Source organism: Lissotriton helveticus, chromosome 6, assembly GCF_964261635.1.
Source record: "Lissotriton helveticus chromosome 6, aLisHel1.1, whole genome shotgun sequence".
NCBI classification, from domain to species: Eukaryota; Metazoa; Chordata; class Amphibia; order Caudata; family Salamandridae; genus Lissotriton; species Lissotriton helveticus.
Window position 1 is genome coordinate 2130439648 of NC_136067.1, and position 19279 is coordinate 2130458926.

The 19279-nt window shown below is 46.5% G+C and overlaps 1 protein-coding gene across 1 annotated transcript in view; it reads left to right on the forward strand.

Moving 5' to 3' along the window:
* The window catches only part of LOC144764109 (uncharacterized), a 162577-nt gene that overhangs the window by 57060 nt on the left and 86238 nt on the right, over positions 1-19279 (forward strand). Inside the window, exon 5 of the mRNA XM_078650277.1 lies at positions 12077-12187. Coding sequence (XP_078506403.1) covers positions 12077-12187 — 111 coding nt within the window. The remainder of the gene's footprint in view (positions 1-12076; positions 12188-19279) is intronic.

Consider the following 19279-nt stretch of genomic DNA (forward strand, 5'->3'; position numbering starts at 1 on the left):
AATGGGAGGTGGGAGAGAAAAAGATCGATTGGGCAGTTCTCGAAGCTGAAGATAAGATACGAGTACCAGGTACCGGTCTTGGAGATAAATGTAAAGAATTACCAGAACTGTTAATACAAGTTTTGCCTAGATTATTAGCCACTAAAAAGGAAGACTGGGATGCAATCTCAGCCTGTAAACAGAAACAAGACGAAGACACTAGTGATTTTTATTCTAGATTTGAAAAGTGTTTTATTATAAACAGTGGATTGAAGACGAGTAGCGAGTCATACCCTCATCTTTTTGTTACTAAACTAGTCGAGAATTCAAGTCCACAAGTTAAGAATCGAGTTTTGAAAGTCGAAAGTACATGGCAAGCTAATACTCCGTCCCAGATGTTACAGATGCTCCAGTACCACCAGAATAGAATCAGAGAAGAGCAAGATCATGAAAGAAAACGTATGAAAGACACGAAAATGAAAGTACTAGTTGCACAATCTGTTCCTCAAGACAGTCAGAAGAGGGGTCCGAATCAAGCCAGTCATCCTGCAGTTCCCGTTAAAGGGACATGCAATTATTGTAAACAGCCAGGTCATTTTATAAACGAGTGTGCAGTTCTGAAACACAATATAGCTACTGGTAAGACTAAAGAAAGACCACGTCCGCCTAGACAAGAACAAGTTTCACAGACTTCTCAGCCACAGAATGCACAACAGACAGTTCCAGCACCGCAGCCTATTGCTGCAACACAGCATGTTACACAGCAGATGTACCAGTATGCACAGTCCGAGTATCCAGAGTATCAGCCATATTCATGAAACAGCCTAGAGAGGGAGGTAGGCTTGCCTCTCATCGAGATACCTGTAGATCAAGAGGGTCCCTATGTTCATAGTCAAGTACTAGGGAAAGACAGAAAGTTTTTGATTGATACAGGGGCAAGTAGGACGACCATCAGTCACGCCGAAGTTCCAGGGGCTCCGCTCTCAGGCTCTAGAAATGTTTCCCTTGGTTTTTCAGGAAAGCCTATAGTAAACGAGATATCTAAGCCAGTTATTCTAGAAGTAGGTCCATTGTCCCGCACTACTGATCTGTTACTTACGAAGTCATGTCCAGAAAATCTGTTAGGTATTAAAACACTGAAAGAATTAGGTGCAGTTATTTGCTGCTCCCCAGAGGGAATACGATTGTTCCTACGTGACTTCAAGGGTCACTATGTATTACGAGATTTTGATCCGAGATTGTCCAATGTCCCGCAGCATCTATGGGCGCAAGGTCCAACTGATGTTGGTTATATGCAAATCACACCCCATCGTGTGACTCTCAAGCCAGGTGTAGTCCTGCCACGAATCAGACAGTACAGATTGCCACCTGAGGCTGTAGCAGCCTTATCCAAAATCATTGACGAGCTCATCGCTCAAGGAGTAGTTGTAGAAACTGACTCCAATGTATGTAATTCTCCGATCATTCCAGTCATGAAACGTACTGATCCAAATGCACCCCCAGTATATCGATTAGTGATTGACCTTCGAGAACTCAATAAATGTATTATTCCCCAGTACCCAGTTGTCCCAAATATCTCTTCCCTATTGACAGCCATTGATTCTGAAGCCACATTTTTTACAGTCATAGACCTCAAGAACGCGTTTTTCAGTGTCCCCATTCATCCAGACAGCCAGTTTCTTTTCGGATTTTGTTTAAATGGAAGGAGCTATATGTTCACACGAGCTCCTCAAGGTTTCACAGAAAGTCCTAGTATTTACAGTCAAGCACTTAAGAGACAACTAGACAACATTCACATGCCAACTGACACTGCCCTGCTCCAGTATGTCGATGATCTACTGATCACAGCCCGTTCTGAACGTGCTTGCGAGCGAGCATCCCTTACAGTCTTGTATTTCCTTGCCGAGATGGGGCACAAGGTGTCCCCTTCTAAGCTTCAATTCTGTGTCCAGCAAGTGATCTATTTAGGCCACTTACTGTCCAAGAGGGGTAGGCAGTTGACACCAGACCGTATCCAGTTAATAGCGAGTCTTCCTCAGCCCAAGACCCAGAAGGAGGTACGTGCTTTTATCGGCCTCACTTCTTACTGCAGACAATGGATTCCTCAGTATGCATTTCTAGCCAAGCCACTGATGCAGTTAACGACACAGGAGGCAGCCGTATCGACTGTCCTCCCTTGGACATCTGAACATACACTTAGTTTCAATGAGTTAAAGAAAGCTCTATGCCAAGCTCTTGTTCTAGCTACACCGAACTACAGTAAGCCTTTTACACTTTTCGTCACTGAACGTGAAGGTACAGCATTATCTGTTCTCACACAAGATCAAGCAGGACAATACAAGCCATGTGCTTATTTTTCGAGCACACTAGATCCTGTAGCCCAGGCTCTGCCTGCGTGCCTCAAGTCAGTTGCAGCCACAGCACTAGCTATCAGACAAAGTGATTCCATAGTATTAGGACATTCCTTGACAGTACAAGTTCCACACTCCGTGGAAGTTCTTTTAAACCGAACACAAACTCAGCACTTGACAATTGCACGTTTAACAGGTTATGAATTGACACTGTTCCAGCCACACATAGAAATCAGACGCTGCAACGTTCTAAATCCTGCTACCCTGTTACCATCAGTTAATTCAAATCCTGCCACACACGACTGTGTGGAAGTAGTTAACATTATGACTAAGCCAAGACAAGATCTGACAGATATTCCATTACCAGATCCCGACCTGACACTTTATGTGGATGGTTCATGTATGAGAACGAGTACAGGAGAACTAGTAGCCGCGTATGCAGTGACTACTAACACTGAAGTTATTGAAACACACCGTATTGACACCCTGTCTGCTCAAGCAGCAGAGCTAGTTGCTCTGACTCAAGCCTGCATACACGCTAAGAACCTGAAAGTTAATGTTTACACAGATTCACGTTATGCATTCGGAGTCGTACACGACTTTGGAGTGCTCTGGCAGGAGAGAGGTTTCATGACTTCTCATGGAACCAAGATTCAGCATGGTCTCCTTATTCAGGCTCTGTTAGATGCCATACATTTACCGACATCTATTGCTATCATGAAGTGCAAAGCACATACGAAAGTTACTGACACTATTTCTCAAGGTAATGATCTAGCAGATCGCACAGCCAAGCTTACAGCACAGACTCCAGACACTCCAGTTAATCCGACACAGACACATACTCCAGATCCGACTACTTGTATGACAGTTAAGGACCCCACTCAAGATGTCATAGATATTCAGTTACATGCTACTCCCGATGAAATCAAGAAATGGTCCGAACAAGGAGGGGTCCAGACAGATCAGGGATGGGTAACGAAGGGTAAAGCCACATGGTTTCTCCCCGACTCTATGGTTCAAGTCATTATCAATACCGCACATAGTCCAGCACATTTAGGAGAAAAAGCTATGTTAGACAGTATCCAGAACATTTGGTTCAACAAGCATTTACGAGCTGCAGCCAAGCAGAAAGTCCGTACCTGTATGATATGTTGCCAGTTTAATCCAGGTAAAAGTGTCCCGGTGGAACAAGGTGGATTCCAGCCCCCTGACCACCCTTTTGAAGTCCTCCAAATGGATTATATTCAGATGGAGCGATGTCGAGGTTTCAAGTATGTCCTTGTAGTTGTATGCGCTTTGTCCAGGTGGACAGAGGCATATCCAGTCCCAGATTACACAGCCACGACCACTGCCAAGCAGTTGGTTCGTGAATTCTTCCCCCGTTATGGACTCCCTAGAGTCGTATATTCTGACAACGGCCAGCCATTCTCTTCTGAGCTCATGAAACATGTCTCCCTTTTGTTAGGGTACCAGTGGAAGTTCCATTGTGTACGCCATCCTGAAGCAGCCGGTCTCGTAGAGAGACATAATCAGACCCTGAAAATTCGAATTGCAAAAGTATGTAAAGAGAAAGGTGTAGACTGGCTAGTAGCTCTGCCAGTTGCTCTGTTTTATATGCGCATGGTCGCACATTCCAGATCAGGTCTGTCCCCGTACGAGGTCGTATTCGGCCGCCCCCCTAACATGTGGGGTACACCTAGACCTCGAAGTATTACAGATGTTTCAAGTAATATGCTGACAGATTACCTAGCTTCCTTGATGTCTGCCCTCAACTCTTGTCGTTCACAGGTTGCTGCCGCATTTCCAGACAATACCGAGGTGGCACCGCATGACATCGTTCCCGGATGCATGGTTCTTGTCCGGAATTTTGATCGTTCAAGTCCGCTGGAGCCTCGCTGGAAGGAACCCCGACAGGTCCTCCTGGCCACCCGTACTGCCGTCAAGCTGGAAGGCAGGAAGGGCTGGGTCCACCTGTCACATGTGAAAAGATTTTTTGGACTAAAACCTGTTACCAAGAACATTTCCGAGGATTTGAAAGACTGCCAAAGTACTATTCTTAAGGACTGTCCCGCAAAAGACTATGATACGAATCCCTCCCTGTTAGAGAAAACTCCGCAGCAGGAGTATAAGAAGAAATTAAGGTCTAGTAAAATAAGTCAGCCAGTTTGATTGTCTAAGTCCTCCCCTAGGTGAAACGGTTAGACCGGTTTCTGACATGTATAAAATAGACCCCCATAGTGAGAGAGTTAGTCAAAACTCAATCCGATGTATCGTTTTTCTAAGTTTCATATTGTTTTTCAGCCTTATGTTTACCTGCACAGGTTATGCTTTTTATTTGTGTTTTCCAGCTCCTCATGTAAATACGTCTTCTATTGCTACAGTAGAGCATACGTTTAGTGATCTGCCTCCTCATGAACTATCTTATCGTCTTGCTATGCGTAATAATTCCTTCATCCGCATGTTACATTATTCACACCAGACCAGCAATGCCACTAATTGTTGGGTGTGTGGTCGACTCCCCCCTTTCCAGACACCGAAGGGAGTTCTGCCACTCTTTCCTTATCCATTTTCACATAATGGTTCGTGTGGAGCATGGTCCACGTTAACGTCGTCCTCAACAGATATGTCTTTTCTGAACAGTACATGTTTTCCAGACAAGCAAGGTCTTCCCCACAGAACAGGGTTAGATCTAGAGAATGAAGTTTATAACTTAGGTAATTATTCTTCGAATTTCATGGTCCTGAATGTTCAGTCTGATTCTACTCCCGACTTACCTGCTATGTCAGTACTACCAGTCAAAGGCGAATTATGTGTCCGAAATAATGGTTCCGTACATGTAGGCCATAGTGATTGTACTACTATTGTCAAGTATAGTGACAGTAGGAAATCTATTTTCAAAGCTTCACGTCATTCCTATTTTGTTTGTGGTCAAACCGCATATGTTCGTCTGCCCCTCGATTGGGAGGGAACCTGTTACATTGCCTTCCTACTGCCACCAGTTTTTCTAGCCCCACCTGACTATCATAGGAATTCCCACCTAGTACATACTAGACACAAGAGAGATCTCCCGATTGTCGATTATACTGAAACTGCTCTAGAGCAATACATAGATATCAATAAAGGTGTCTTCCCCTACTTAGGCACTGTTGTAAATAGTAAACTGATACGTAGATTAACCAGAACACTTGAAGCAGTAGTGATTGAGACTACTTCTGCTCTAAGTAACTTAACCGAAGAACAATCCTTTATGAGAATTGTCGTGCTCCAGAATCGTCTCGTCCTTGACGTCATACTGGCCGATAGGGGCGGGGCCTGTAGAGTCATCGGATCTAGTTGCTGCATTTTCATTCCTAATAACGCGCCGTCTGTTTATTCAGCTATAACCAGACTCCATAATATTGCCCATATGTTACACCAAGATCCAGGCACCTGGACATGGTCCGGTTGGTTCTGGAATATAATTTCCGCCTGGGGATGGAAAGTATTGTCTTTTCTAGGTATTGCAGTAGCGATCATATTCAGTTGCTGCCTCTGTTTACAATGTGGCCCCGCGATTTGCGGCATTTGTGCTACCTCTTGTATTCCTAGTCCCAAGTCCCGTTCTAAATCCCGTTCCAAGAAAATTCGAGACGAGCAAATGATACTGTATGAAATGATAGATGGTATCATGAATATTGATGTTTCCTGATGGAAACGTAGTGACAAGGAGGGAATGTGGAAAAGTAAATTTTGCCATGTTCTGTGTCCCTACGTGTCCTCCATCTTATGTTATGTGTGCATGATTAATATGCATATGTATTCCCCATGTTCGATTTAAGATGCAATTATAGTTGTGTCCATCTCTAGTATGCCAGTTTCCAGTTCTCGTGAATACTACGAATATTAGGCCTATGTAAAGTTACGTTGCCACGTTTCCCAGTGTGCACGTTATTTCATTGTAAAGTCCCCGTTTCTAGGCCTCAAAAGGGCCCGGACACCAGATTCAGCTCCTGTCTCCTGAGCCCTCGCTGAGGAGCGATACAGCCCCCACCTGTATCCTCGACCCTTCACTTACTTCCTGACTCACAGTGCCCGGCTCAGCCTGGCTCTGCCTCTGAGTCTGCCAAAGAGTATGTTATGATTCTAGTTATCAGTCCAGCCCTCCTTCTCTGCATTCCTAAGCTACTGAATCGCATCAATAGTTTCCGTCATCGTCTAGCCTTTACGTCTCCATGTAAGAGAAATACTGTATTTATGGTCATTTAATATTCCTCAACACGCACTACATGTAGAATAATGCATGCATCAGTCTTAGAGTCTGTTAGCCTTTACCCCGATAACTTTTGGATTCTATCAACATGTTCTCTAAACATCAGATACTAGATATTGTTTAGGCACATGTCGCCCTGACTCTCCAGACTTCAGTCTCTGCTCCTAGCACAGAGTTCATAGCCCCCAGCTTCTCCTAGTAACACGTCATTGTCAGTTTGCGCGCACCATTAGGTTAGAGGTCCCGGCTCCTTAGGTAGCCCCCTCCATGTTTCCGCCCCATTAATGACATATTCTGTTACGTTTACATCACATGTCTATGTATACGCCTTGTTACACCCACTTTCACCCTTATCTTTCGCGACTGCTATTGACCACACCCACTGCTCCGCCTATTGTATTCACTGTAATGCAACTGTTTTAGTATATATGCTTGTGTACTGTTATTAAAGTTAGCGCGCTCATCCCAGATCCAGCCTCGGCAGCTGCCGGGCCCTGTCATCCTATTCCTGTGCAGGTTGTCCTGTTCCTGTCCTTTATGCTGTATTAAACCTGCAAACTCCTACTACCTCGAATCTTGACTCTTATTTATTGAGCTATCTGTTATTCATTTATCCATTCAAAAATAGAGGTATTATTTATTTATTTACCACACTTCAAAGGCCTCTGCCACCTTTGTTATTCGACCCACGGCTTCCTCGGACAGCAGAGATGCAACCCCTTACCCTGGGCCCATCATGCCACCTCTCTAGGATGGACAAGCCTGAGGTAAACATCATTTTAGAAAATCCACCATCTTGTGTGTGGTGGAATTACGAATTCTGAGACAGGGTGATGCCCACTCCCCTAAGGAAGTGGTCATCAAGGGGGGTAACCCCAGGAGTAAGCAGCCCATTGGCCACTTCCCCTCACTCCCCTTAATTCCCCTAAATTAAGTATTTCGGGGACCCCCCAATACCAAGACTCCAGATTTCGATGAACACAAAAGGAAGAGTGGACAAAGAAGACCGCTGACCCGAGAACCGAGGAGCAAGACTGACTTGGTGCCAACCCTGCCAGCCTGCCTGTTGCACCTGATGCTCATGGAGCAACCGGCATGTCCTGTGCAGATTTCAAGAAACCCAGATGGATGCCAGTGCTTTGCAAATTGCCCAAGAAACTCCTTTGGAGTAGAGGAGCTACTCCCCTGCAGCCCAAAGCACCAAAAAATCAAGACCCTGTTCACCGAATTGCCACCCGCCATGTCTTTTGACGCAGAGGCCGCCCAAGAACAGGTAGCTGGGCTCCTACATGTCAGATCCGTCCTCTCCAAGTGTGGGGATCCCAGAACGAACATGCCTCACATCAGTTTCCTGGGGTACTGGACCCCTTGCAGCAGCCCAGGCTTGTTGTGTCCAGTCAGGACTTCAATTCCGAGGATAACCAACCTGCACATTGAGGGACTTCAGGAACAGTGAGACCCACATCGTGAGTGGCCTAGCTTTTCTGTTTGCCCCGCTGCTACAGAATCCAAGACCGAGGGAGTCGCCAGCCGCTGCCACCGACACCTCAAAGTGCCTCTGCACCCGTGCCGCACAGCCTCAGCCAGGAGAAGGTGATGGTGCCAACGCGGTCCCCAGACACACAGAAGCTAAAACCACCCTTGTATTTGCCAAGACTGGACTTCCAGTTGCTGCAAGCAGCCTCTAGCTGATGGCCCCCTCCAACCACGCGAGACTCCAGCACTGTGTCTGCTGCCAAAAGACACCATTGCACTGGATCCCACAGCTCGAGGAGCAGTGGACCAAGCGTGTCCCTGCATGGCTGAGAACATCAAGGATCGAGCCCCCCTGTATAAAAGCAAGGGAGGCTTTCCTAGCTGTTAACTTGTGGAGGTTGGCTGTTACAGAGGCAGAGAGCAATGGGCCAAAAAACAGGCATGGGTAACCTCCCTAGCTTCAGAGGGACTCGTGCCTCTTCTCCTCCTTACACAAAGTGTGACCCACTACAAAGGATCCATGGAATGTGTTGGAGGAGCCCTGTGCATCACATCTGTGTGGGCTGTCTCTCACCCTTCATCTTTGGCACTACTTAAAAGTAGTAAATTCAAAATGGATTCTAGTGTCTAAAGCCACAGGTATTGCTTAAGCGCCACACATGCGACCTCGATCCACGCCGAAAGGAGTATACGCAGCATCCATGTCCTGCATGAATGGGTAGCAGAGGACTGGTAGCCTAATTTAAAAATTGATAGGAGAGTGCTGTCAAGTACTCTTGTGGGTACCGAAGGGTAAAAACATGACCTAATGTTGTCCGGAGTCGATCGTTGATTTGCAGTCAGAGCTTAGAATTCTTGGATTTCAACTTTTCACCCTCTGTAGCAATGGTTATGTTATGTGTATTTCCAAAGCGCACAGTCCCCCTTACGGGTATCCTTGCACTTAGCAGGTGTGTGTGCCTGGCCCGGCCAATGGTAGGTTGGTTAATTGCAAAGCCAGGTCTGCAGCTTCATATGGAATTCAAGAAGAGAGGAGGCGGCTCTGATGTGGAGTTAGGGGTCATTAAATGCTTTAGGATCAATGTAATAGAACGCTCGACCTCCTGATCTGGTTCTGTGTAGTGTATGCATGGGATGTATGCTAGTTGAGTCCTGCGGAGTGGTGGGGACCTGGGTGGTTTGTGGAACGAGATGCAACTACTCAGGGTGGTGTGGCCTGAGTTGTGTAGTGCTTTGGGGGTGTGTATAAAGAGTTTGATTTGAATGCTTTTTTATCTTTTGAAAACTCTTTATTGATTCATCCGATAAAGTAATCCCATATATTACAAAGTAATGAAACTATACATTAATCAGTATATCGATTTCAAAGTAGATGACTACTATATAGCATTTATAAAGCAAGAGAATGAACCATTTGGGTCTATAAATGACAGTCCCTAAAATTCTTAACATCTGTTGAATTGAATACGTGTGTATCAGCAGCCAGTGTAGTTCCATGAGCTTTGTTGTGATATGAGCTCTGTGTAGGAGGTTGAGTATGAGTCTGGCTAACGAGTTGTGGATAGTTTGAATAGGGCATGAGTGACCAGTTTTCTACTATTGCTTGGGAGCCATTTGAAGGTATTTCCTCCACATCTTCAGGGTGTGGAAGCAGGATGCACTGGCAGCGTTGATTTGTGTGGTCAAGTGCAGTATGCTGTTGATGATTTATTACGAACTTCCTAGTGTGGGCGTGAGTCCGGGTTCGGCAGCCCTGAAAGTCAAACCTTAAATAGGCGGTACTTGGGAATTTCGTGAGCACACAGTAGTTGTAGTTTCTTTATTTCCAAGGACAGCATTAATAGATGTATTGGATAACTGCTCCTGAGTCTCACAACGTCTGGAGAAGTGGCCTTACATGCAGGTACATTGTTGAGTTGAACAATACCTGTTTATTGGCTAACATTTGGTTTGTGCTGCTGAACTAGTCAAATATCTGGTTGTTGGAAAACAGCCCTCTCTGAAAGGTCTCCCTAAACTTTGTGCCATCCTCCTACTCTTTTTCTACCTTATGTTTGTTATGTTATGTTAATTTCGATTTATATAGCGCCAAATCACCGACAGGTCTCTTAGCGCTTGCTTTGGGAACCCGTCCTGGCTTTCCCTGCGAGATAACCCCTACTGGGCATCCCCAAGGTGAAGACCAGGCATCCCATCACAGTGGGGCCGTAGTGGAGATTTATTGCCCAGAGTTGCAGAGTGTGAACCCATGATTCGAGTAGGCACCGAGGCGAGAATTATCGAGTCTGTGGACATTTTGAGCTCAAGACCCTGCCGCGTCGGGAATTGAACCCTGGTCCAGGGTCTGCCTCCTCTAACCAGTGAGCCACACTTCTCCACCTTGGCTTGTTGGCTTTAGGACTCTGAGCACTTTACCACTCATGGCCAGATTAGAATAGAGTTGGTTTATCATGTTTTATATCTTGGTAATGATAAATCCTTTTTACTTGTAAAGTTGGATTGGTAGAAATGCCACTTTTAGAATGTGGACATTTCTCTGCTCTTAAAGCTCTGTGTGCCTGCAGCCTGTCTCCAATATACGTCTGGGATGGGTAACAGCTTCACTTTGTGCATTTCCGTTAGACAGCCGCAAACACAGGAAGGTAAGGTGTGACTGAGTGCCATTTGCATTCTGATGGCTCTTCCTGGGTAGGAAGGAAGGGATCTCCTGACACTTACACTTGAATTGGCAGTATCCTGTCCTCACACAAAGGGCTGATTACCCCCTACAGATAGTCTGAAGCCAGGGCTGGGAAGAAAGGGGCTTCTGTGCATTTCAAAGACCCTTCTTTGAAGTCACACCCACTTCAAAGGCACAAACGGTAGAAGTACTGCGTCTCTGATACCACCAAACCCGACACTACTGGGCCTTTAAAGAATTCTGCCAAGGATTGCTGCTCTAGAAGAACTGATTTTCTCCTCTGCTCTGCTGTGCTGCCTTGCTGCCTACTACCCTCTGTCCTGCTGAGGAAAAGGACTGGACCCATCTTACTTGAACCCAGAGTGACTCCAGGGACATGCTGGCTTGTCCCTTGGTGTTAATTCAAAGGGACAACAATGACTTCTTGTAACCTTACAACAGCACCTAGACTGTGCCATCTGTCAGTCCGCCTGGTCAAGAGGTACCAATCATGTCCTGAGCCCTTGGAAGTGGGTTTTCTGTGCTACCAGTGAAAGAATCTGCATATCTCTGACACAGCCTGTTTCAACGGTGACGACGCATCACGATCTCCAGTGATGCTCGACCGGGACCCACCCAGGAATATTCGGCTCAACAACATTGCACACAAATCCTAGGGATTGACTCAGACGCATCATGTCTCTTTGCACCTCGCAGCTCGTCTGTGACGTTGACACCCACCCCCCAACCAAAGGTACTGTTTTCAACAGGCCAAGGCTGATCCCTTTATCCAACCCGCACTCTATCGTGGTCGGCCTAAACTTTTGAATTTACCATGGTCACCCGTGACCAGATATCCCAGTTGGCGCTTTAAGGCTCTGAACACTATATTTTTGTATATTCTTCAAAAATTTAATAACTCTGGTTATCCTTGTTAGATTTGTGTTATTTCCGTCTTGTTTTGTTCATAACAATATTGTCTCTGTTTCTAAGTATTTGTGGACTATTGTTGTGGTGTCTTTGTTGCGTTACTGTGCAGTGTTGCGCAGATGCTTTATACATTGCCTCTTTAGATAAGCCTTACTGTTCTGTGCCATGTAACTTGAGGGTGAGCACAGGTTATCTTTTAGTGTGTATCTGATTTACCCCGACTAGGATTGTGGTTCCTGCTTGGACATGGTGCATACCTCTTCCAACCAGAAACACAATTTCTAACACTGATGCATTGTGATTTATGTATGTTCACTACTGAGTACCCTCGTCTGTTTCATCCCTTTATAATGCTTTCCGATTAGGCCTGCTCTTGTCTTACAGTTCAGAGGGTTCCTTATGTTCTAACGCTCAGTGTTTTTTCTTGTTTAGCGTCATTCCCCATCATTAAACCAGATATCTTATTGCGGATTAAACAGAAAGAGGAGCCATCCTACAAGAACACTCGCTGCTCAGTGGGAAGAGACAAGCACCACACTTCTGGTAAACATGTTATTTTAAACCGTTTGAAAGAGGGAGGAAGTCTTTCTATAAATTACCAACACTTTTACTATCTCTTTGTATCCATCAAGTGGGTACCTTGTGTGCTTCTGCTCAGTGGGTGTAGTGTCTCTTGTCATCTGTCATCTGCCGGTGTTTACTGTGTGTTGGTGATGAATAGGAACCTGTGTTGTCTCTGAGGATGCTTGAAATCTGTGGCTAGATAACGGAACCATAACTCCTTTGAAATGTTAGTTGATGAAGCTTATTTTGTCCGAGTGAGCATTGGGCAGGGAGCCACTGTCCACAAGCAAACAGGGAATGCAATTTGAAGAGAATTGACAAAAGGTAACTTTTATCGTCATAAGTAAAGAAATGTTCTGGTAATCTGATCTAAGGTATGTCCTGTTGCATGGAGGGAAAACAGAAGGACACCTGAGGGCAGACCCCAGTGTATCTCGTAATCAACTGATGGAAGTCGAGTAAAACAAGCACCATGATAACCGTGGAGGCCTGGTTAGCTAAGCCAGAAGAGAACCAGTGAGCCAGGAATATGAATGTTTTAATGAACGCAGTGGTGCTATGGTTGTAGGAGTGCTTCATGGTGAACACTTTGAGAAGTATTGGTTGAAAAGTATGAGCTTTGCTATTAGATGGTTGTGATGGGTGGGCTTAGTGAGTTGGAGGCATGAGAGAGAGTAAGGGCCTTAGTTAGAGTTTGGAAAACCAGATACTCCGTCACAAAATCAGCGGATGTCTTGTTCCCCGTATTACATGTACATTATACCCTATGGCACTTGTAATATGACAGACGAGCTATCCGTCAGGTTATGACCGAGTATCCCACACTCGAAATAAGGCCGCTATGACACTTGTAACTTAGCAGACGAGCTATCTATCACGGTTAGACAGAGTATCCTTCTGCCAAACTCTATATAAGGCCCCTATGGTACTTGTAATATGGCGGGTGGATATCCATCACATATTGACACAGGATCACACCTGACAAACTCTATATAAGGCCCCTATGGTACTTGTAATACGGCGGGTGGATATCGATCACATTTTAACCGGTATCTATCTCTCCTGCCAAACTCTATATAAGGCCCCTATGGTACTTGTAATACGACTGGTACATATCCATCACATTTTAACCTGTATCTCTCCTGCCAAACTCTATTTGACACAGTATCACACCTGCCAAACTCTCTATAAGGCTCCTATGGTACTTGTAATACGACGGGTGGATATCCATCACATTATGACACAGTATCACACCTGCCAAACTCTATATAAGGCCCCTATAGTACTTGTAATACGGCGGGTGGATATCCATCACATTATGACACAGTATCACACCTGCCAAACTCTATATAAGGCCCCTATGGTACTTGTAATACGGCAGGTGGATATCCATCACGTTTTGACAGTATCACACCTGCCAAACTCTATATAAGGCCCCTATGGTACTTGTAATACGGCGGGTGGATATCCATCACGTTTTGACAGTATCACACCTGCCAAACTCTATATAAGGCCCTATGGTACTTGTAATACGGCAGGTGGATATCCATCACGTTTTGACACAATATCACACCTGCCAAACTCTATATAAGGCCCCTATGGTACTTGTAATACGGCGGGTGGATATCCATCACATTTTAACCTGTATCTCTCCTGCCAAACTCTATATAAGGCCTCTATGGTACTTGTAATATGACGGGTGGATAGCCATCACGTTTTGACACAGTATCACACTTGCCAAACTCTATATAATTCATAAAAGGGGGTGGTGATGGACAGAGTATCTGAATTAAGCAGAACATTCCTACCCAGTCAACAGATCAGGGCTTGATCCATCACCGTTTTTTAGCTCACTGCACCATCCCAGTTCAGAACCTGGCTACATGCAAATTAGTCTGTCCGTGGCCCAGTGCATCATGGGAACAGGGCAGACCAAACTACCAAGCCAATTCTTTACTGGAAAGGAAACAAGTTTCCGGGGACCGGTTTCTGGCATTGCAGCCGTCTTCGGACCGGCTTGCTTGAATCCTGATGGTGCAGTGAGCAAGGGACTCACATCTGAGTATACCCTGCCACACTTGTGGTGGCCAAAACGATTCATAAAAGGGGGTGTCCGTCACCACCCCCTTACATGAATCGTTTTGGCCACTATAGGAGTGGCAGGGTATGCTCAGACATGAGTCCCTTGCTCACTGCTCCATCAGGATTCAAGCAAGCCGGGCCGACGACGGCTGTAATGCCAGAAACCGGTCCCCGGAAGCTTGTCTCCTTTCTGGTGAAGAATTGGCTTGGTAGTTTGGTCTGCCCTGTTCCCATGATGCACTGGGGCAGGGACAGACTAATTTGCATATAGCCAGGTTCTGAACTGGGGTGATGCAGTGAGCTAAAAAACGGTGATGGATCAAGCCCTGATCTTTTGACTGGGTAGGAGTGTTCTGATTAACTCAGATACTCTGTCCGTCACCACCCCCTTACATGAAACTCTATATAAGGCCCCTGTGGTACTTGTAATATGGCGGGTGGATATCCATCATGTTTTAACCGGTATCTCTGCTGCCAAACTCTATATAAGGCCCCTATGGTACTTGTAATGTGGCGGGTGGATATCCATCACGTTTTGACACAGTATCACACCTGCCAAACTCTATATAAGGCCCCTATGGTACTTGTAATATAGCGGGTGGATATCCATCGCATTTTAACACAGTATCACACCTGCCAAACTCTATATAAGGCCCCTATGGTACTTGTAATACGGCGGGTGGATATCGATCACATTTTAACCTGTATCTCTCCTGCCAAACTCTATATAAGGCCCCTATGGTACTTGTAATACGGCGGGTGGATATCGATCACATTTTAACCTGTATCTCTCCTGCCGAACTCTATATAAGGCCCCTATGGTACTTGTAATACGGCGGGAGGATATCCATCACATTTTAACACAGTATCACACCTGCCAAACTCTATATAAGGCCCCTATGGTACTTGTAATATGACGGGTGGATATCCATCACGTTTTGACAGTATCACACCTGCCAAACTCTATATAAGGCCCCTGTGGTACTTGTAATACGGCGGGTGGATATCGATCACATTTTAACCTGTATCTCTCCTGCCAAACTCTATATAAGGCCCCTATGGTACTTGTAATACGGCGGGTAGATATCCATCACATTTTAACCTGTATCTCTCCTGCCAAACTGTATATAAGGCCTTCATGGTACTTGTAATACGGCGGGTGGATATCCATCACATTTTAACCTGTATCTATCTCTCCTGCCAAACTCTACATAAGGCTCCTATGGTACTTGTAATACGGCGGGTGGATATCCATCACATTTTAACCTTCCACTCTCACCAAAAAAGCCACTAAACGTTTTAAACATAACTTCTTGAGGTCGCACCCTGAAACACCCTTTGCCGACACCTACTTCTCACCGGGCAATGGAGCCCTGAATACTGATATCATCTTCCACACCTCACGCAGAGCCCAATGGAGAAAAGCGTTCCTATCCCTACTCACCGTCTCCACCACCAGGAAAACAACTCATGGCCTAACTCTCTCTATCACACCTTCCCACCTCTTCCCTGGCAGGACTACCATTACTATCTACAATAACGGGATTGTCCTAATTCAATCCACGGACAAGAACCTGGAACTACTAGACAACCTGTTCCCCAAGTTCAAAGAGCACCTTTCCAAGCTGCGGACCCCCACCCAGAACCTCACCAGCACCATCACCCCTGACGTCGCAGCCCCCACATACAACACCTCTACCCCCAGCACCCCAGTAAACGGCCCACCAGCTGTTAACGCCTCACACTCCCCAAGGACAGTCACAAATTTCTCCATCACATATACTAGCCGCCCCTCTAACATGACCCCTCTTATCCCCACTCATACCCCCCCATCCCTCTCCCCCCTGACATAACAACTCCCACCCACAACACGCCACCATCTGAACACACCACCACCTGGAGTTTATCCACTCCCCCTCCCATCCCCCCCAAGGCAGACTCCTCTCCCTCCCCAGCTCCCTCCCCACTCTCATCCACGAGTCTCTCACACCTGACACAACAAATCTCACACACAACACGCCACCATCTGAACTCACCACCATTCGGAGTCTATCCACCCCCCCTCTCATCCCCCCCACGGCGGACACCTCTCCCTCCCCAGCTCCCCCCCACTCCCACCCACGACACTCTCACCCTCCCAATAAAAGATACAAAACATACCGCCTCCCTTACCTTAGCATCCCCCTCTCTCCCACCCCCTATTCTCAGCCCTCACTACCCTCCTGTCTCCCCCACTGTCTTCAGCCTTCACTCACTCTTCTATTCACCGGCACCGTCTCCCACTTACGTCACTACCTATACCTCCCACCCACCGCCTACTTCACCTACTTCACCCACACTCCTCGCCCACAAACACGCCCACACTTTGAATGCCAGCCCACTCATTAGCACCGCAGAACCTTCCAACAACGCTAGTATATCCCCCCCCTCGATACCCTGCCCGCTTTCCAGCTCACTACTCAACCATTCACCAATGGCTCTCACCACCAACCCCATCCCCAATGCACCTCCTGACCTGACTTTATCCAACCTCCAACAAGTCAAAGAGGATATTCTACAAATCAAAAAAGATGTCCACGCAATCAAAGACCTTCTCTCCTCACAGCCCAGTCCACGTCCCACCATCCCTCTACCCCACAAACGACGCACCCTCCCTACATACCCTCGCCTCCAACGACACCCGAGCTGGCCGACTATCCCAGTTCGCAATAACTCCCACCGCCCCCGTCGTTCCCTCAACGCATTGTCAGACCGCGACTTATGCTCTCTCCTACGCTCTTATGGCCCAGGTCCGGTAAAACACATATCCAACACACACATCCCCATACCCACAATTCTTACAAACCCTCTGAGGCGCCCATCACTCAACAATAGAGGTTCCGTCCCTAACAACCTCAGAAAAGTCCCCCTCACACTAGAAAGCTCGACCACCCTTCTCTCTCCCAAACTCAAGTGCATCCTACTGAACTGCAGATCGGCCCAGAGACACTCCTCCGATATCGCTGATCTCGTCTCAGCCATGGATCTGGACCTAGCCATTCTAACGGAAACGTGGCTTACTGAAGCCTCTACCCCGATTATGGACATCCTAGTCCCCCCCAATTATCAGATCATTAGGCTGGACAGGTCTCCTGGCAAGACGGGCGGGGGAATTGCATGCATTTTTAGGAGCAACCTCTCCGTTACTAAAGTCACCTCCCCCTCCCTTTCCTCCTGTGAACTCCTCTGCCTCGACATCACCAGCGAGGGCAAACAAGTTTGTGCTTTACATCTCATCTATCACCCGCCTGGTGACAATCTCATATTCACCCAACAACTCATGGACATGATCAATTCCAATGCCGGTCGGCAGACCACCCAAGTCTACCTGGGTGACTTCAATCTCCACTGGAACGATCAGAAAGACACAGTGGTGAATAGTCTCAAAACTTTCCTTAATTCGCTTGACCTCACCCAAATATGCGATAGACCAACACACGACAAAGGCTCGATACTCGATCTCATCATTGCCAAAGAGAACTCTACACAACTGGAGGCGATCCAACCCTGCGACTGGTCAGATCACCACATTATCACCTTCTTTATCAATGAAAAAGTTAAACCAAACCCGGCTCAACCAATCAAATCCAAAACATGGAAAAGGGACATGAAGAATCTTTCCCCTCTACCCTGCCTCCCCACATCGGCAATCTCCTCCTTCCCCCTTCAGGTGCCTCGGATGTTCAATCACTGATCAACCACTACCATGACTCTATGAACACAATAGTCAATGAAGCCGCCCCACTGCAACTGAAGAGAGTCTCCACCAAAATTTCTAACCCCTGGTATGATGATAGACTCAATGACGACAGGCGTACTATGCGAATGGCAGAGCGCACCTGGAGATCGGACCCTTCAGCACTGCACCTCAAAAGGCTTAAGAACAAGAGAAATGCCTACTTCAGGAAAATAAAACGCACAAAGTCGGACTTCTTTAGCCGCCAGTTGGACCAAGCAAAAAACAGGCCAAGAAAGCTGTTTGAACTAATCAAGACCCAAACAAAGACACAACCCTTACAACCAAACAGCACAACAAGCGACACCCCACACTGTGAAGCCTTCTCTGCCTTCTTTAAGCTAAAGACTGACAACATAAGAAATGACCTCATCATGGATGTAAGCCGATTCCCCAGTCACACCAGAATGTCTAACACTCAACCTAAAAACAAGGCATCATGGCTGTACTTCGATACCTACTCGGAAGAAGCAATACACAAACTGCTCTGCACCTTGAAGCCCTCTGATCACCTCATAGACCCTCTACCTGCTAATGCTGTAAAAGACTTCATCCCCTTGCTCCTCCCTCTCTGGACCAAAATCATCAACAGCTCCCTACAATAAGGCCTCATTCCAGACTCCCTCAAGGTGGGGCAAGTCACGCCTATACTCAAGAAACCTACAGCTGATCCGTCTGACCTAAACAATTACCGGCCCATCACCAATATCCCCACCCTGGCCAAACTGCTGGAGAAATGTGTCCAACTCCAACTAACAAAACACATTGACCAATTTGACCTCCTCAACCCTCATCAATCAGGCTTCCGAGCGAAACATAGCACGGAAACAGCTATGACACACATAATTGATGATGCCCTCCAAATTCTTGATCGCAATGAGTCCTGCCTCCTCATCCTTCTTGACCTTTCGTCAGCATTTGACACGGTCAAACATGAGAACTTGCTGGAGCTACTAAGCTCTAGAATGGGTCTATCGGGAACTGTTCTCAAATGGTTTTCGTCCTTCCTTCACAATCGGTCTCAGAAGTTCAAGATCGACAATGTGCTATCTACATCTGTGCCTGCAGATCTAGGGGTTCCACAAGGATCCTCCCTCTCCCCCACACTGTTCAACCTCGTCATGGAACCGCTCGCCACCTTGCTCCAAGCTTCCAATGTCCAATTCCATATGTACGTCGACGACACACAACTGTACCTAAAGCTTCAATCCCCG